Source organism: Lupinus angustifolius, chromosome LG03, assembly GCF_001865875.1.
Source record: "Lupinus angustifolius cultivar Tanjil chromosome LG03, LupAngTanjil_v1.0, whole genome shotgun sequence".
Lineage (NCBI taxonomy): Eukaryota > Viridiplantae > Streptophyta > Magnoliopsida > Fabales > Fabaceae > Lupinus > Lupinus angustifolius.
In genome coordinates, this window is record NC_032011.1 from 1,121,669 (window position 1) to 1,142,529 (window position 20,861).

The following is a 20,861-nucleotide window of genomic DNA, read 5'->3' on the forward strand; positions in this document are numbered from 1 at the left end:
TTTTAAAAATTATAGATTTGGGACTTCCATTGTTACGAGTATGGAATGGTGAAGAGTCATAAGTGAGACATCACATCTTGAACCAAAATCTTAAAATATTAGTTTCAGGTTTTTCCTTCTTATAAACTCTTTCACTCCTCCCCACATATCCAATGTTGGACTTCGCACTTGAATAAACCCAAGAGAAATGCATCTACTAGTTTTGTGAAACTACAGTATTGGACTTTAGGTTACAAGTTGAATGAAAAAACATAAGATCAATTTGTAAGAGAAAATAACAAAGGACCAACTTCAAAATAGAAAATATATGAGTTGTTTGAAAGAAAAATATTTATATAAACAACTTAAAAAATGAATTTAGGACCTTTACTTTTTAGCTTTTAATAATGTTTTTATACAATAATTCTATATTTTTTTTATTTTGTGGGTTCACTTTGTTACTTGTATAAAGGTTTAAATGGATGGATATTGGTTTAATCAGGAAGGAATTATTATTGATAGGAGGTTATTATTAATGGATGATATGTATATATTTATATAAGTGCATATATAGTTATTAGACTTGCCCTAACCCATTAATCATGAAGATAAACTCACCTAAAGAAAATCAAACATGTATTACTTGAACTTTTGTAAGTGAATCATCTTTTAGATAAAAAAATTTCTCCTCTCCTACAATTTTGTTTTTTATTCTCATGTACCAAAAAAATAAACATGTATCATTTGAACTGACCACTAGTTAATACATATATTAATCTTACTTATTTTGTATGTTAAGTGAGGGATGGAATGCTCAAATATGTTTGACCAAAATCAATGATTTAAAATCCCTTCCACGTGAAATTGTGTTGGGATTGGACTCTCTTACTTGTTTTTTATGTTAAGTGAGAGAGAAACAAAGAAATTCTTAGTGCAAAAAACCTTTACCTTATGCTATTATCTCTCTTTTTTATCTCTTTCATTGATCCCTTTCATCAACTTGAGTGCTTGAAAAGATATAACTATTTGCAGCCATGTAACCTCTCTTAACTTAGCTACTAGTCATAAACACCATGATGCATAATTATTTGCTAGGGTAAAAAACTTTAAGGTGAAAATGTATAAAAATTAAACAGTATTTTGAATTGCAAATTTACATTATACAAGTTTTGAAGTGAAATTATTAAGTGAACCTTTACCACAATTTTTTTTATTACATGAACATACTATATATTACAACACACACCGACTCAAATTATGATAAATAACATAGCCCTTATTGCAATTGATCTTGTTTCATTTGTTAGCTTGGATGTTCAGCTTAAGGATGATGAATCCTTTGTCACAACCAAAAGCAAGCCTGCAATAAATATTATATGATTTGGTAAGTAAGAAAAATAACTAGTGTTTTACTGTTTTAGTAGAAAGAAGTTTTTAGAAAATTACAGAGATGATCCTTCTTTATATCCAATACTCCATACTCTCTCAAGACCATAGTTCAACGTTTTCTCAAGCCTGCAAGTTAATGGCACCACCACCCCAATTAAAAATATGAACTATTACAAAATTTATCATACATTATATTTGAGAATAAAGCCACCATGAAAACAAGACATAAGTAATAACAGTTAATCGATTAATTGTTGTTAATCGATTAACTGAGTAAGTATTAATCGATTAACACAATAGTTAATCGATTAACTAGTTAGAAAATCAAGTAAAACATTGAATGAACAATTCTTGTAATTGTCACATTTTACATATTTAGCACATGTTGAATTGTTTTACGACATATGTTTATTAGTTTGTTAATTAGTTAGTTAACTAAATTTGTTACATACTCATGTATTATAAATAAGGTTTTTCATGCCTTGATCAAATAATGAGAAATGATCCATAATATTCATGTTACATATCCATATTATTTTAGTAATACATTAAATTATACTTATATTCCTTATCCTGCTAAAGAAAAATTGTTTCCAAGATTTGAACCATTTATGTTAGACCAAGCTTATCCTCTATCCTAATATAAGATAATTATAACCTTCTATTTTATCCCAACAAAAAAATCACAATATGAGAAAAATGAGAATTGTAATGGTAAATGAAGTACCTGAATGTGACAGAATCCCATATTTTAACAGTGGAATCCTCTGAAGCTGTTATTATTATAGGAAGCTTAGGATGAGCAAATACTGATGTAACATTGTTTCCATGACCTTCAAGTGTTTGCACACTGCTCCTAGAATCATAATCCCACACCTGTTTGAAAACCAAGTTTAAGATTTGATGTAAAACATATCAAATACCAAGAGAAGAAAAAATAATATTAAGGATTAACTGAAATGCAAACCTTGGTAGTGTAATCATCAGAACCACTTAAAATATATGTTTTATCATTAGTTATGAAGTAATCAACACTATTCACTCCTTTTGAATGTCCATCTAGTGTGAAGATTGGAGCTGAGGAATCAAGACTCCAAATCTATATAAAAAAAGATACAATTGAAGAAAATATTAGATAATTAATTGAAAACAGAATACATATTTATTCCCGGTGTTTTTCGATTTTACGAATTTCGTCCCTCAAAAATCAAAAAACTCAAAATAGTCTCCAAAAATTTTAAATATGAGTTAAATTAGTCATTTCTCATGGTCAAATTAGTCCTTATCAGATGAATAAGGATCCTCTGTTGTCCCAAACTGAGTATGTCCCCATGTCCCGGACCAATTAGCTTCATCTAAGTAATATACAAATGTTAGTTTGTGTTTTTATAATTTTTCTTTTTAATTCATTGGCACTTTCTTATTGGACCGGGACAGGAAAATCGGACAGGAATTTGGACATGTAATCTCTATTCTTATCAGATATTATAAAATATGTTAAAAAAGACTAATTTGACTAACATTCGAAACTTTGGAGTACCTTTTAGATTTTTCAACTTTTAAAGAACCAAACTCGTAAGGTTAAAAAACATGAAAGACTAGAATGAGTATTTAGTTATTATATTTAGAGGTAAGGGCACTTAGCAATTAGGATATAGATATACCTTCAAGGTGCCATCAAGGGATGCACTAACAAAGGTATCTAGATCCTTAGGATTAATTGCCACTTGCATTACATAATGTGAGTGCCCTTCAAAGGTCCTATGAGAAGCCCAATCATTGCTCCAATCCCACAACTTTATAACTTGATCATCAGAAGCTGATAACACATATGGCAGAGAAGGATGCACAACCAAACTCCTAATATAATCCTTATGGCCCTCAAATTCTATTATCTTTTCCATTTTCTCATAATTGTAGACATGAATAATTTTGTCATCAGTTGCTGCAATTACCCATTTTTCCCTAGTAATGAACTTTGCTGATCTAACTGCAAGGATTGATAAAAAATGGAAATAGAAAACAAACATAAGGTAACTAAAATGGTTGTGAACTATGAAATTGTAATGTTTACACAAGTGTTGATTATGTTACATTGTGACATGTACCTGGTAATTCACTAATCTTCAGAGACTTTTCTTCGGTCTGCCATGGTATGAAAAGAAAGGTTAACAATAAACTTCCATGTCCTACCTCAAATTATACAGAAAAATTGTGAAACTCGAGCTAAACGTTAAATTAGAAGAGATTCCGTATTAGTTTTATTCGGTTTAAACGGTTAAACCGTCTGATTTAATTGAGTGATTTCGTACATAATTACTAATTTTTATCTATAAATATATAATTATATATAAATGTAAAAATTTATATAATTAATAATTATGTATAATTATATTGAAGTAATATATCGTCATCTTTTTTGGATCGTAGTAGAACAAAATATTATAGGAGTGTTCCATTTTTTAATTTTTAAGTGAGCTGTCTGGTTTACTTCTCGGGTTAATCTGGTTTAACATGATTGGACCGAAATTTCTCTGATTCAAAGTGGTTCAACTCTCATTCGATTAAGACCTCAAACTAGAACTACTTTCAATTCCGGTCCAATCTAGTTCTCATAACATTCCAATAACCTCAAGAAAAGAATAACACATACAGAGTAACTATTAAGTCTAATCTTTATAGTGCCAATTTAATCACTGAATAAATTCACATGAATGGTTCATCTTTTTTAACTATCAACAATTCCAGTTTCTTCAAACAAATTGGGATAATTCCAAATATGTAATTGTTTACCTTTGTCTGATAATTCCAAATAGAAATAGTTCCTGAATACAAACCCACTAGAATCCTGCATGAAAAAAATGTATAGCATGTAAGTACTAGTACAAGGTAAAGATAGCAAATTAACATTAAAAGTAACGTTTTTACTTGTGCCTAAAGTCTAATAAACTTAACATTTATACAACAAAACTTAGAATTCTTGTTCTAATTTTTTGTTTAGTTTTGCAGAAAGTCATTGTAAAAAAGTGGATTAGATTAGAAGTGTCATTACCATGGCTCAGTTGGATGCAAATCAACAGATTTCACTCTTTCGGAGTTTTGAACAAATTCATGCTGATACAGAAATAATTAGCAAGAAAAATGTTAAAATATATGTTTTATCCAAAACAAAAATTAAATATAAGTGTACTAGAAAATTTAGAAAGAAGCAAAGCTAGCATTACCTCAATTTCAAAGAAGAGAGTTTGTTCCTAAATAATCCAAATCATAAGAGACAATAAGCAAATTAGTTGTTGATAATGGACACATTTCATGGTTAAGTTCCACCAAAAATGTTATGTAAAGTTTTTTCCGTTAATAACTAATAAGGTAATAAACTTTTAAAAGAAATGTAAACAAATATTTTAAAAATTGCAACAGAATAGCATGTATTTAATATGATGGATGAGAAAAATATATATGCAATGTTACAGTCTCACTGCACCATTAATCATTGATATTTAATCATTATTGAATCGTAAAAAAAGAATAGATAATAATGATCAATTTAGAAGATTATTTCCAAAATGAAAAAAGAGAAGAATGAAATGACCCACCATATTCTTGGATCACTTGGTGGCACCAAATTCGTTTATTGATTCAAATAATGTTTAAACTCTTTGCTTGAAATTGCAGTTGTAGGAATTGATAATGGTTTTATTTGTTTATATAGTAAAAGGATACTTCGCAGTTAAGAGATGGAAATTATTCAATAGGACCCCAATTATGTCATCTTGTGCCACTGCTACCTTAAATATCGGGGCCCCGATTCGTGAGGAGCACATCTGTTGTATTATAAAGTGTGTCATTCCATGTACTACTGTTTGTGATTAGTTAAATAAATATATTTAAATTAAAATTTTAATAGTTAATCATTTTTCTGACCAATCACAAATACATAGAGTGACATACTATTTTAGTACATACATGTGTCCTTCTTGTTAGAATAGTCGCATGTAGCGATTTATTCAAAATTGTATGGCTGCTACGTTCAATTAATTTCATTTTCGTTATCCTCAGACTTTCTAAATTCATCTTTCAATTGGTCAATAACTTAATCCTCTTCATTCTACGTTTCTCCCAAAAGAATATTAATATTAATGTTATATCTATATTGTTATTATAAAATTTAACCTATTATCCATTATATATTTGTATTTACTTATATTTTTATTTGTTTATGATTAAATATTAATTGTGGATGATATCTATACTATATATAAAGCCAAAACTTGAAATAACTTCTCTCATGGTGTAATTTTTCATTTCCTATATTGCCCTTAACATTATTTAATTTTTACAAAAAAACTATATAATATTAAGCAACTACCACCAATACATTAATTAACCACGTATCTCACCTTAAATTAAACATTATCATAAACACACAAAAAAATATAATATAAAGTACACCGAGCACAAATAAATACATTTTAATTCAAAAAAATGAAATATATAAAAATTGAATATATAATATCACACAATATTCGCCGGCAGACACGATGTGTCTGTACACACTAGTAGTGATAATGTAAAAAAACTCTTACAACATTAATATTTACATTTTTTCTTTGAGAAACATATCATTAACTAGATCAATCTTATGCTATACATAATAAAATCATTGACTCACAAAATTAAGTGGCACTTACATAATGCATGAAACTCGACATATTAATATATGAGAAGAGTAGAGATATATAACAAAAAAACCATGTTCAAAATTCCTTTGTATTATGTTTAATAAGTAATAATCTTATTATTAGGTAAAACTCATCTCTAACCCTTGAAAATAAACATAGATAGGAAAAATACAAGAGAAATTATTTTCATATGTTACATGTTTGAGAATTGGAAGCATTATTTTGGGGAGCTTTACTAATAAATACTCAGCTTGGGTTTAATCAATTATGTATGCGGAAATATTGGATAAAAAACAAAAGTGTTATGGCCACACAACACTGATAAAATAAAAAAGGGAAAGGGCCAACAAGCATTAAAACTAAATTATTTTTGGGCTGGATTGATCGAAATAGTAGTATTAAATTTAAGGATCACGGACAGTGCATGACTTTTTGTCCGTTAACCAATTACGGGCATGCCCGACCCGCTTAAATTATTGCGGACATTTGCAGGTGCGGGCTAAACCGACCGGGCGGCCCGTTTTGACACCCCTAGGTCCTATATAGTTGTGCAGTTATTAATTTATGTAAAACTTGTAAGTTTATTTAAAGAGAATAAAATATTTTCTCATACAAATAGATAAGTTATCTTTTTGAGCCAGTACAATAATGACACATATTCTATTTTATAGTATTTAAAAATATTTTTTGTAAAAAATATGACATATGTCATTATTTATACCCACAGAAAAATAAACTATCACTTCATATTAAAAGATACTTTATTGTCTTATTTAAAAAATGCCATATTATATTGCACCATGTTCTAACGGAAAAGCAAATGATCCTCATCCCTTGAATTTTTACAACTTAGTCCATGCTTTTAGATCAATTTAATTGAATGGGTCCATCAAATTGAGCCTATTTTAACTTCCTAAGCACAAATGTCACATGCTATAATGGTAAACTACAAAAATAGCTAGATAAGGCACCCCAAATCTAACCTTATATATAACAGGAGTTGGTTTAAGTGATACATGTTTGATTTTTTTAAGCAAAATCTTGGTTCAAGTCTTGTGGATGGAAAAAATAACCGCTGAGAGGATTAGCCCCACATACCTATGAATATTCTTAGCTCAGACAGTAATGCATTCGGTGTGATAGATGGGGAAACCACTATATAATTTATTTGAATTTCTATTAATGTAAGGTACAGTGCTAGAATGAAAAAGAAGCATATCCATACAAATATCAATCATGACCACCACCAACTTCTATGCAATTTTGCTTCCATCAAAGAAGAAAATGTGCAAAGATGTGTTCAGTGAAAATTTTGCAATGAGGAAAAGGTGCCACTAATTCATAAAGTGTAAAAGTGATTCGAATTAAAATGAAACTTCGCAATAATTGAGTTGTTCTTTTCTGAATAAGACTTCTCTGTAATGATAAATTTTTACACTCACTTTTAAGTAAATTCCCTTCAAAATAGAATTTCTCCACTTCTACATACGAAAAGCATATTCTGTTTACAAATTGTGTCACTACATATACCATAACTCTATGATCGGCTGAAAAATATTTTTAAGTTAAATTTTTTAATAATTAATTATTTTTCTGACCAATCATATCTAATAGTACATATAGTAACACAATTTAAAGTAGAATACCATTTTCCATCAATGGCAATGTCTAATTATCCTCTCAACCAATATCATCCTCTCAAGTCCCAACCAAAAGAAGAAAACCAAATGATTAGATGCTGACAAACACAAATTTGATAGTATCCTTAACAAACACTTCTCACTATTTTTCTTTATTGTAAATGTAAATGTGTGTCATTCGAACCATAATTTCAATTGCATTCATATGATCAATAACATTTTCTTTGTCATTAATGAAATATATTACCCCACATGTGCATTTTCACCATTTAGAACATAGGTGCCTGTAGTATCTAAGTGCCTTCACCACTATGGTTTTAATGGTACAAAATGCATGGTTTTAATTTGAAGACCTACAAAGTTGACTTTCATTGGAGACCACAAAGGGGTGTTATTTAAGGGAAATCATTATACCTATGAACCTAAAACTAAAAGTGCATAAATATTAGAGTTATATGAGGAATATTCCTAGAATAAACTACTCCACTCACCACGTTTTTCATAGCTTCCTCTTTGTCCCTTCACTCCATCCCTTAGAATAAGGAACCACCGTCAAGTAACTAAAGTGGCATCACTAGCTTATTGCCTTCATGTTTGTTTGTGACCTTAGGTGATTGATGCAAGGTAGTGTTTGATAGATTGATTTAATATATATATATATACTGACAGTGTAAGTGTTTTTTATACTGTCATTAAATCATTCACCATTGATTTGTTAACCACCATTGACTTTCAAACAAAAGTAATACAAATCAATGGTGGATAATATGTTGACAGTATAAAAAACTTTATAGTATCAGTGCACGGATTTTAAATTATATGTTATAAGATACGATAATGTGTTTGATGTATTTATATAAAATAATGAGACAAAAACATAAGAAGTAGTATATTTTGATTGCATAGAAGAAAGTGTGGATTTTTTATATAATAAACAGTATCCTCTAATCTAATGGATAATGAAGTAATCCAATTGATTTGCATAGTTCTCTGTTTCAATAAGTGTCATTATCAGACATATCGAATATTTGACTTAATCCTATTTTGTTATATATTTGATGTAATTTAATATTTGAGAATCTGGTGAAGTCTTATACCACTAAATCAGTGTTTTCTTTCTTAAATTTGGATTTAAAGAGAAAGTAAAGATAAGACAACTTTCATCTTACTCTATTTGCCCACCAAATATCAACTAAGTGTTCATTTTATGGACATTCTCTTTAAATAGGGTCAAATCTTAGGTGTATTATTTTTCATCAATGCACTATTTTCTGTTGCTTGGTACTATGAACTGAATAGATTTAAGAGCATTGCTACTGAACCCTCCATTTACTTCCTACCTTATTATGTAACAATGAAGCTAAATTGTTTTTCATAGACAAAGTATCCAACTGCCAAAAATTAATTAGAGGTGTTCACATTTATGATCGAATTCTTGAAGGAAAAGAAAAATTCTATATATAAAGTTGAGAAATTTTTGTCGCATTCATTCTTAGAATATTCTTAATATTCGTTTTTATGGTTTTATTTTCTCCTTTATAGAATGAGTTTGGAATCCTTCTAACTATCTGAGTTGTATTGTTAATATCTTTGTGAATAGAAGTATCAGTTATTCTCTTAACACTAACTATTTTCTTATTTATTAAATGAATTGCCGATAAAAAAAAGTTGAGATTATTATTTACGTATGAGAGATCACTAGTCACTTATCTTAAAAAATATGGAAAAATAAATGAAAGTTCAAAAGTATTGGCACTAAATTTGTAGCTATTTAATTATACAGAGAACCATTCTTTGCATCAAAAGTTTATTTTAACTCAAGTATCTGGACTATAGAGGAAGTTATATTGAACTTCAATTATTCCAAGTGGGTATAAAATTCTCCCTACACCTATTTTTACTTCAAAAAACTTTAATCCAAACTCTTACCAGAGAAGAATCAAACTCTTACCACTCAAATTAACTGTTGGGTTTATTCAAGTGTGAAGTACCACATTGGATATGTGGGAATGAGTGAAAGAGTTTATAAGAAGGAAAGACCCATGAAACTAAAGCCTTAAGGTTTTGGTTTAATACGTGGTCTTACTTGTGACTTTTCACTTTTTCCATACTCATGTAACAATGGAACTCCCCGGTGATTGGAGGCTCCCAGGTAATAGTCTGGTCCAACACTAACCCAAGGTAAGAAGTTGGTAATATGCAGTTTTTGTATGGAAATGAATCATAGTATTAGAAAGCTAGGTTCCTATACCAAAATCCTTCCATTAAATAAATCTATGTTAGATGATTTAGAGAGAAAAGAATAAAATTGTTGTAGACTTAATAAAATCGAAAGGGGTAGGTTGTAACATGTGTAAGAATTAGGACCTCAACGTTGACATGCAATGACAATAATAATAGCAATATCTTCAACTTCAACTCTCATTGATAACAAGCCATGTGTTCCAATAATCAAACCTTTCTTTTCTTTTTGTTTCACAGAAAGAGAACCTTTCAAAATGGAAGAAAGGGTCAAATTGCATCTCCTCCATCCATTGTGTTCCTTTTGAAATTGGTCTTAGCATCTGATCCATCAATTGTGTTTTTTCATTATCTTTTTCAATCAAACGCAACTCTTCTTCGCCGCGTATATTAGTCCATCTATCTATTTTTCCCTTCATAATCTGAATTGATAAACAAGGAAAAATAATAATGGAATATACCAAGTCTAGCATGAAATCCACCCAAGTCAAAAAATCTATATTTGCCTCAGAAAAATTGGTGGCTCTTGATAGTTTATATATTAACGTGAAAACAAGAATCACAAATAGTTGAGCCTGAAGAATCTTTTGACTCCAATTACTGATTCTGCACTAAGAGGGAGCTACATGGTTTAAGACAGCTACTACTCCACTTTTTCAATTTGCAGAAATTGCTTCTTACAAAACAGATATATATATATATATATATAAAAACTGGAGTAACCCTAATCTAGTTAGAATGAACCATTATGTGTGGCAAAACTCTTCCATTCAAATATAGTTGTATTTCCAATTATTCAAATTGGATAGAGGTCATATATTCCCAGTTGTGTCTTATTCTTTATCTCGTGTAAATCGTACATTGCCATATGAATAAAAGAAAATAAAAATAAAAACAAAAAGTAACAATTTGATTGGCTCGAGACTGAGAATGACACATCATTCGGAACAGGTAGTCTCTGTTCACTCAAACTTACGACATCTAGGTTAAGATAGAACAACTCATCACAAGTTAATCAACATGTTTATTGTTATAAAAGAAAGCTTTTAGGTTACCCTATATAAATGACTGTTATGTCTCTAATTATGAGTGCAACTTGTTCTTATATATTATCAATGGATGTACAGTACCAATGCAAGTTTGTATTTAAGTACTCAGTTTCCTACACTTTCAACTAACCCACAAAGAATAATCAATTTTTTTGGTACATAAAGAATAATCAAATTGAGGCTTTGCAGAATGATTTTTCCTTAAGAGATAATTTACAGTACTATATAGGATAGGCACTGAGTAACAATCACCCTTTACGGTTAGAAAGAGTGATAATATATTTGGAAATAATGGTGGGCCTCATGGTATCAACTTTATAAATAATCAAAGTGATCTTGAAACCTTTAACACCAATGGCCAAATTATGGGTGGGATAACAATGATGATAATTTTATTCACTTAGCTTTAATTATAATCAGAAATCCAGATGTAGATTTTCTAATGGTGAATTTTCAAAGTGGAGGATATAAATGGGGTATTATTGTCCTTAGTTAAATATGTGTATATGCTGTTTGTTTCTGTCTCCACACGACCACACTGCATATATATATATATATATACATATATATATATATATGTATATAGAGATATATTATAACGGTAGGTCTAAATTTATTTAACCCATTTCAGTTATTAAAGATGGAAAGAGTTGGAGGATATTTATAGTGGGAGTTCAATATGAAAAAGCAAGTACTTGTTGTATTTAGGACTTTACCTCTTGAATGAATACTAGAGCAGACCAAGGATAAGGTTAATGTCTTTGTTGTAAGTTCATGTAAACATTCTTAGTTATTGATATTGTCTTAATAGAAGTGTATTGTATCTTTTGTTGAATAAAATTTTCCTTGTGAGATTAGGGGTTTAAATTATGAGGGATCATTTTTTTTACTATCGATGATATTTATCATGTTATGGATAAATAATTAATTTTGTTGGGTGTATGACTGCCCCAAAATAAATATTGCTCCTAATAATTGAATTATTAACCTTTTAATCAGTCTGAGAATCTAGTATAATCATAATCACCATTATATTGTTGATTATGTGCAATCACTTTAGGAAGAGCTTATCGTAACTATTAGTATGATTTGTCCACTAAATAAATAAATAAACTATCATTTTATTTTTTTATGTCCAAATTGGAGTATCAAACAAATTGTTACAATATCATAGGATTGGCTTTAAGTGTAGATATATAATTATATATTGAGTTATTGACCCGTCTATGAACAAATAAAAGCCAAAAGTAACTATGCAAATTGAGTGTCATTTTAATTCTGTTTAAAGACTCATTTTGGATCCGAATCTCAAGAAAAATAGAAGTGTAGGTGAAGTAAAATTAATTTTAAAAGACAACTATATACTTTAGCCATCCCTTAAATTTCTTAAATAGCATGCATAAAATATGAAAAGAGTAATATTATTTATACAAGTAGTATTCAACAATTTCTCTTACCACAAACTACACTATTTTATTTCTCATTTACTTCCATCTTTACATATATCTCAAAAAATTCATCCAAAAATAAAATAAAAAACTAAAAATTATATCTTATTAAATGTCAAAATATTATTATTAATATGAAAATAACTTGTTTCTTGCTCTAGATGTACCTTGTGAAAATAATATTAATAATATTATTAATGTCCTGTAATCTTTTCTACATTGAAATTGAGGAGGATCTGCATGCCAATCTTGCCAACTTCACACGCACTTGCCTTAATTATTGGAAAGTCAAAAGGAAAATAACTTTTTAGGTTGGTTCTTCATAGCATGGAAGAGTTTTTAGATTAAAAAAGAAAAAGGAATAGAAAAACAATAAGTTAATAAATTGTATATAAAGCAGCTTAACCAAAATGAAACACTTTTCTAAATTTACCAAACTATAAGGTGACCTATATTTTTCACACATAAACAATCTCCCTAGTTAAGTTATCACATAACTTTGTTAATAAGATCTTTTTCTATTTGCTTAGGGTAAAGTGAAAAGAAAAGATTCAACTCTTTTTGCCAAAACTAATAGAATAATGGTGCATGTACATTACCTCAAATCATAGCGAGACAATAGAATAAGAGTGTCGGGTAAGTGAAAAACAAAGCAGAATAAGTTATAATCTAATATTAAAAACTATATGATATAATTAGAAAATGATGTGTATATGTAACTTTATAAGTAGTGTCAAGCTAAACTTCTTCTATTTGCCCCACCAAATTCTACGGTCTATGTTGCAAAGCATATATTGATTTTTTTTTTTACTAACATGGTTAAAGGTTTGGGTAAGATTTAAGTCATGTCTCTATTGTTAAAGCACCAAATTCTACGGTGTATGTTGCAAAGCATATATTGATTTTTTTACTAACATGGTTAAAGGTTTGGGTAAGATTTAAAACATATTGATCTAGTAGTGTAATATCTTACTGGATTCCAAGATCAATATTCGATTTCTAAGAACGTAACTTGTTAAGAGAGATAATCACGAACTCCAAAAAAAATTAATTATTTACCAAAAAAAGTAAGAATATATTATTGATAATACAAAAAAATTAATTTAGATGTTATGCTATTTGGAATGGGATGACGTTAATCGATGTGAATACAGAATATAGAGTGATTGAAGTTACACAAGTTTTGTCACCATTTGATTAAAATGTATTATTTTTTATTCTTTTAATCTTGGTATGCATTAATTGATATATTTGTTTTTGTCTACATCACAGTTATGAGTTATCCGCAACTAATTGGAGGTAATATTGTTCATCCAGATAATATTAATATAAACGGCAAAACCCTTCTTACCAAAATTGTATTTACATATATTTTGAACTTGAGATTTAATTTCTATTAATTAAGTTGGAACATTTCATTCATTGATATACATGTTGGTTCAATAATCAATATTTTAATGCACGATTCTGCTTTGTATAGAACATTGTGGACGAATTAACGACAAAAGATGAAAAGAAAGTTGGGGAAAGTGCATTGGACTCGACCATGAGTTTATCCTTTGGCATAAAATCATGATTTTCTGAAAGGTGCTCATTGAATGGTTATATGAGGAAAAGTTTCTTTACTTATAAATAGAGAGTGATTCAATTTGTGAAAGTGATATCTTTTAGTCAGGGTAATTATAAACCAAAAAATAATTAGTTCCTTACTTAAAAAGTTGAAAAAATATTTTTGATAGTACCAATAAAATAGACAATGGTTCTAGTTAAAAACATGAAAAACAAAGGAGTTCTATAAGTACTATCAAAAATAAGGGGAGAGATACACTTATTCTAAAAGTAAGTTTTTGTTCGTTTTAGTCATCAATTCTAGGAAAATTCAATGATTTCAATTAGAGAATAGATCTAAATTATTAGATGTCAATAAAATTAATGGTTAAGATGAGGAGTAAGTTTAAAAAACATACTCTTAAAGTAAGTAGACTCACTCTAAAATACCAAATGCATTAATTAGATCTAATGAGCAACAAATGCATGAACATCCTACCAAAAAATGATGGTTTAAGGTTTGATACACATTGACTCACCAATGTGAAATAAATTACTTAAAATTAGAGGTAATATGATCAACTAAGTATACTAAATCAAAATTGATAGAATAATATTTATTAAAAAAGATAGTCACATTTCTTAAAATGATTAGTTTTATATTTTATCAACAAAGTGTTGATCTAGTGATATAAGGCTCTATTGAATTTCTATGGTCGAAGGTTTGATTTATGTGAGCACATTACCCGAAATGAATTAATTTCTTATTAAAAAGTGAATGAATATCTTTTATACCAAAAACAATTTTGGTCTTACAAGAAAAATTAGCACATTACCAAATTTATTATTCATCAAATGCACACATTTATATATCATATGTACATTTATGAGAATTAAATGAGTGACACTCACAATTCATATCTTATATATCAATTTAGTTAATTTGAGACAAACAAATGCACTATTTATATAAAGATTTTCACTTGAAATCAATTCAAAGTAAGGGTCAACAACATAAGGTAAGAGACTAAAGTGACCTTAGGTGGGGCACTAAACTAAAGACATGAGACACCTACCAATGTTTCATGTTTCTTTTGGATTCCTTTGAGTTTACCTCTCTCTATAAATTGCATTCCATACTTTATTTTTTCATCAGAGAAAACCAAAACCAAAAACCAAGTATGGGTATGAACAACAATAGAGTAGAACACTTTGATTGCCATGACCAACAACAATTTCAAACCATTATCAAAATCCAACAACAACAACAACAACTTGATATAGCAATGGAAATTCACAAGGTTGAGTTACCTCCACAAAGAACAACACTCCACAAACTACAACAAAGACTCTCTGAAATATTCTTCCCTGATGATCCTTTCTACCGTTTCAAGAATCAATCATGTTTCATGAAGTTCATTCTAGGACTTCAATATTTGTTCCCTATATTCCAATGGGGTCCTCAATATAACTTTCACCTTCTTCGTTCTGATGCTATCTCTGGACTCACCATTGCTAGTCTTGCCATTCCTCAGGTCTCTTTTTATCTTTTTATCACAATGGTTAGGAATGTATAACTTTATTATCACTTAGTAACTGTTCGGCTTATTCAAGTATAAACTAGTTTATAACTGGAAAAAACTCAGAACTAATATCAAAAGTTTTAGTTTAAGACATGGTGTCTGATTCTGTAACTCTCAGGTTGTGGTCTGCAAAACATTTCTATATGATCTTTTTAACTTGATTGTTTCTTTGCAGGGAATCAGTTATGCAAAGCTTGCAAACTTGCCACCTATTGTTGGATTATGTTAGTGTTTTTTTTATAGTTTTCTTTATGGCATTGAGTTATTGTAAAAATGAGTTTTTTTTTTTACCTCACTGAAGTATATGGTACAAATAATATGATGCAGATTCGAGTTTTGTGCCCCCATTGATATATTCTCTGCTTGGGAGTTCTAAACATCTTGGTGTTGGTCCAGTTTCAATTGCATCTTTGGTCATGGGATCAATGTTAAGTGAAACAGTTTCTTTCACTCAAGAACCAATTCTATATCTCAAATTGGCTTTCACTGCCACTTTCTTTGCTGGTGTATTCCAAGCCTCTTTGGGTCTACTAAGGTATTAAATCATGCATGATGTTCAACAAAATATAACCTTTACTTTTCTCGGTAAAGAAAAATTGTATTAATCCGAGCACAAGGGGCGTCTACCTAATATACAATATAACCTTTACTATCTTATGCTTTCTCGAAAAACTATACATAGTCGATTTTAATTCGGGCTAACGTAAAACTTTGTCGAATATTAATACAGGTTAGGATTTGTGATTGATTTTCTATCAAAGGCAACACTAGTGGGGTTCATGGCTGGTGCTGCAGTAATTGTTTCACTGCAGCAGCTTAAAGGGTTACTTGGAATAGTGCACTTTACCACTAAGATGCAAATAGTTCCTGTACTCATCTCTGTTTTCAAGCAAAGAGACGAGGTAAAATTTATTCTAGTCTTGATTTCAATAAATTTGACACAAACTATTAAAAAAATTAATTTGATTTTTAAATAAAATGCTTTGTTTACATGGTTTGGTTTTTGTTATACTTTAGTTCTCTACAATTACAACTTCAATCACCAACGGGCGTTGGTTCAAGTGGTACATGTTTGATTCTCCTTAAACAAGAATCCGGGTTCAAGTCTTATAGATGGAAAAAATTTTGTTAGAACCAAAAACAAAAATAGAACTTCAATCAAATTGAAGGGGATTTATGTGATTTTTGTTTTGAAATTTAAAAAAGCTATGTGTTGTGGCTCATTTGTCTAAGATATTTTTATATTTTATTAAAAAAATTACAAATGTCACAATATTTTGTTGAGAGACTGAAGAAAAAAACAGCTACAAAAAATTATTTTAATTTGTTCTAATTATTTTTTGCTTTTTTTTAAGGGTGAAGGCTAATATATTCTGTATCTGTAGTCTCAAAAGGTCAACAGAAAAGAAAATATATATTCCCCACCACAAAACTGTTTCAATCATTCTGGATTGCACTTATTCTTTTATAATAATTAAAAGATGTGGTTGCTTTTCTTCATTTTTTAAAAATTTGTTATAAAATTAAAATTTTATCCTCTTAATTCATTTCAAAGATTGTAAACTTATTGTTTCTGGTTAATAAAAAATAGGAAAAACAATAAATGTTGTATAAAAAATTAAGAAAAAGTTTCTAAAATGGAATTGTAAGTAGCACAAGATGCAGTATAATTAATCATGAATCAAAGAGATAGGGGATTAAAAATTAGGAGTAACTTAAGTGAAAACATAAAACATGGGTAATCAAAGACAACACAACCTACCAACAATGTGTTAGTCTAGTGGTGTAAAGTCTCGGCAGATCATATATTTTGAAAATGATCAATTCTTTATCAAAAAAAAATGAAAGGATACCTTAGTCGTACAAAAAAAACAGAATCTTCAAAATAAGTGTATCTTTTAAATGCATGTATGTATGTTGACTAAATTGTTTGAGTAATTTTTGTGCAGTGGTCATGGCAAACTATTGTAATGGGATTTGGGTTCCTGGCCTTCTTGCTCACAACAAGACACATTGTAAATTTCCCTATTCTTGCATCAACATACAAATATATATATATATATATATATATATATATATGCATCGGTCGGTCGATAGTATAATAGTTTTTTATACTAATACAAATATATATATCTTTGGCTATTCATTTACTAAGATCTAAAATTGTGAATGATTGCAACAGAGCTTAAAGAAACCAAAACTATTCTGGGTTTCAGCAGCTGCACCATTAACATCAGTTATTGTATCAACCATCTTAGTTTTCCTTCTGAGAAACAAGACTCATAAGATAGCAATTGTAAGAAAATATATGTTACCATTGTGCTTTTAAATACAAAAGTTGCATATATATAAATTCTTTTTCTAATAACTATTTCTCTGTATCTTGCAGATAGGGAATTTACCAAAGGGTCTTAATCCACCATCATCAAACATGTTGTATTTCAATGGTCCTTTCTTGGCTCTAGCTATCAAAACTGGCCTTGTCACTGGAATCTTATCTCTCACTGTAAGTTCATTAGAAAAAATCTCTAGTAAAATGTTTTAGGTTCTTAAGTGATAACAATTCTCGTATAAAAATTGTGAGAACAATAAATCTGGGTCTTACAACCAATCATGGATGGTTATGATTAAAAGTTAGTTATTGGTCACATGATAGTCATGTGCATGTATATATTAAGTGTTCTCGTTTCTCATAATAACGCATTATTCTCACGTGAGTAGCTCTCTATATATAATATATATATTATAATGTGCCATTTTATTGAACTATCACTCACTTCTATTCCACTAAATTTTCTTATGTTTCAGGAAGGAATTGCAGTAGGTAGAACATTTGCAGCACTTAAGAATTATCAAGTTGATGGAAACAAAGAAATGATGGCTATTGGACTTATGAACATTGCTGGTTCTTGTTCTTCATGCTATGTTACAACAGGTAATAGTTTTTCTCCGGATATGGATTTGCTGCATTCAATTTTTGGTGCAGTCATTGCATCCAAGGAATGATAGTGTTTGAACCATGTATTACTTCAATTTTAAAACTTTGAAGAAAAAAAAGAACATTTTTGAAAGGTTCAGATTTCATGCAACCAAAAAATTAAGTGCCGAAAATCAAAATATTTTTTCTCCTCTTATCTGACCATATGACTATTAGCTATCTAAGAAGCATAAAAGAATGTGGTAGATATACACAGTCTTACCTCTGCAAGCGGATAGACTGTTTTCAGGATTTGAACCTGTAACCTTATGATCACTAAACAACAACTTTATCGTTGTTGCGTCAAACTACCTCTTATCTACGAAACATAAACATCAATTTTGAGAAAATGTCGATTCTAATTAAGTACATATACTTGCAGGATCCTTTTCTCGATCAGCTGTTAACTATAATGCTGGAGCACAGACAACAGTTTCAAATATAATCATGGCTGCAGCTGTTCTAGTGACTCTTCTGTTTCTCATGCCGTTGTTTCATTATACACCGAATGTTGTCTTAGCAGCCATAATCATCACAGCTGTGATTGGACTAATAGATTATCAAGCTGCATTTAAATTGTTGAAGGTTGACAAGCTTGATTTCTTGGCATGTTTGTGCTCCTTTTTCGGCGTTCTGTTCATTTCAGTACCCGTAGGCCTCGGTATCGCGGTAAGCTCATAATTCATTCATATGTTCCATTTTATCATAAATACATTGTATTATAGTGCATATGTGATTCATAGAATCTTACCTGGCCAACCAAATTCTGCAGGTTGCAATATCAGTCTTCAAGATCCTGCTTCATGTTACTAGACCAAACATTTTGGTTTTGGGAAATATACCAGGAACACAAATATTCCACAATGTTAACCAATACAAAGAAGCTTCAAGAGTTCCTTCATTTCTCATATTAGGGGTTGAATCTCCAATCTATTTCGCTAATTCAACTTACCTTCAAGAAAGGTTAGCTTAAAAGATTTCCTAGAACATTAACTTATTGAGTCAAGTATGTTGCAAAAATCTATCAGAAGCATGCAGTGAATTCATGATTGCATATAATAACTTAGACTTAAGAGCTTCCCTTGTTACAGGATTCTGAGATGGGTTCGAGAAGAGGAAGAACGCGTAAAAGCAAATAATGGAAGTTCATTGAAGTGCATAATTCTAGACATGACAGGTACATATTTCATTGATCTTACAACATAAGTCACACATGGTTTCGTAACATTATTACTTAACAACATTGTTTGTCTCAGCTGTTACAGCCATAGACACAAGTGGACTTGACACTTTATGTGAACTTAGAAAGATGCTGGAGAAAAAATTACTTAAGGTACATGCACTAATTGTAATATTTCAGAAGGCCATAAAGTAAAAACCCATCAAAGTTTTCTTCTCTAATATCTATATTTGTAATTGAAACTGCAGCTAGTGTTGGCAAATCCTGTGGGAAATGTGATAGAAAAGTTACACCAGTCAAAAAATTTGGATGAGCTTGGATTAAAAGGAATCTATCTCACAGTAGGAGAAGCTGTAGCTGATATTTCATCATCATGGAAAGCTCAGCCATAATTCAACACATGAGTTTTTAGGACACTGCCAAACTTAGAGATAAAAACTCTAACCTTTGCAGTTTTTGCCTGCGAGAAATATCTTGTATAAGTTTCTTAGAGACCTTGAAAATCAAGGGCTTGGTTCTTTCAGAAGTGTGTGTCACTCTTATATATCCTGTTACTAAAGAGAAGAGAACTTTTAATGGAAGAACCATGGTAAATTGGACTTTGAAGTTTGAATCTTTTAGACAAATTTTCAGTCACAAAAATTGTGCTTAAATTTCTTATATAATAATGTGTTATTGTATCATCAAAATGATTTGAACTTTTAAGATCATGAACCTGACATGAATAACACAAAAGTGCTCATTATAATGAACATTAAATACTATCAACATTAACAATCAATTTAATTTTTTTATCTTGTTCATATTTATATACATATACTATTTATTTATATTATTATATATAATATATATTATGTTCTTATATCCTATATTTTAGACATTGTCTATGTAAGCTTCATATCACGTGTAAGTTTCAATAAAAGACAAAAAGTTGAAAACCAAAAAATGTGAATAACATCCATGAAATGCGGTAGTTCTGCAGTGACTGTAACTATGTAACTGTAACTGTCCTTTTTTAGAAGTTGGTGCATGTGCACCATCATGCACTTTTTTGTCTTATACAATTTTTACTCTAGCGTCATGATTTATTATTCATTTGTAATTTTTTATTACATTTTTTTTTGAAGAGTTGATGATGATTAAAT

General features: G+C 29.6%; 2 protein-coding genes across 5 annotated transcripts; one reads left to right on the forward strand and one right to left on the reverse strand.

Moving 5' to 3' along the window:
• Positions 1,210-5,089, reverse strand: LOC109342845 (coatomer subunit beta'-3-like). Of its 2 annotated transcripts, XM_019580868.1 has the most exons (10): positions 4,965-5,089; positions 4,593-4,619; positions 4,421-4,482; positions 4,162-4,216; positions 3,477-3,513; positions 3,033-3,358; positions 2,336-2,467; positions 2,096-2,244; positions 1,426-1,494; positions 1,210-1,339 (listed from the first exon to the last, which is right to left on the reverse strand). In XM_019580868.1, the coding sequence occupies exons 1-10, from the start codon at positions 4,965-4,967 to the stop codon at positions 1,276-1,278; spliced, it is 924 nt and encodes a 307-aa protein (XP_019436413.1). In that variant the 5' UTR covers positions 4,968-5,089; the 3' UTR covers positions 1,210-1,275. The 2 variants fall into 2 exon arrangements, with proteins under 2 accessions (XP_019436413.1, XP_019436414.1); XM_019580869.1 differs by lacking the exon at positions 4,593-4,619 and having other exon boundaries at positions 4,965-5,061.
• On the forward strand, positions 15,111-20,322 carry LOC109342846 (probable sulfate transporter 3.4). 3 transcript variants are annotated; one of them, XM_019580870.1, is made up of 13 exons: positions 15,111-15,511; positions 15,735-15,783; positions 15,887-16,094; positions 16,290-16,461; positions 17,509-17,574; positions 17,742-17,855; positions 17,949-18,065; positions 18,368-18,494; positions 18,919-19,205; positions 19,309-19,499; positions 19,628-19,713; positions 19,793-19,869; positions 19,965-20,322. In XM_019580870.1, exons 1-13 carry the CDS (start codon positions 15,158-15,160, stop codon positions 20,106-20,108), a joined length of 1,992 nt encoding a protein of 663 aa, XP_019436415.1. In that variant the 5' UTR covers positions 15,111-15,157; the 3' UTR covers positions 20,109-20,322. The 3 variants fall into 3 exon arrangements, with proteins under 3 accessions (XP_019436415.1, XP_019436417.1, XP_019436416.1); XM_019580872.1 differs by lacking the exon at positions 19,793-19,869; XM_019580871.1 differs by lacking the exon at positions 17,509-17,574.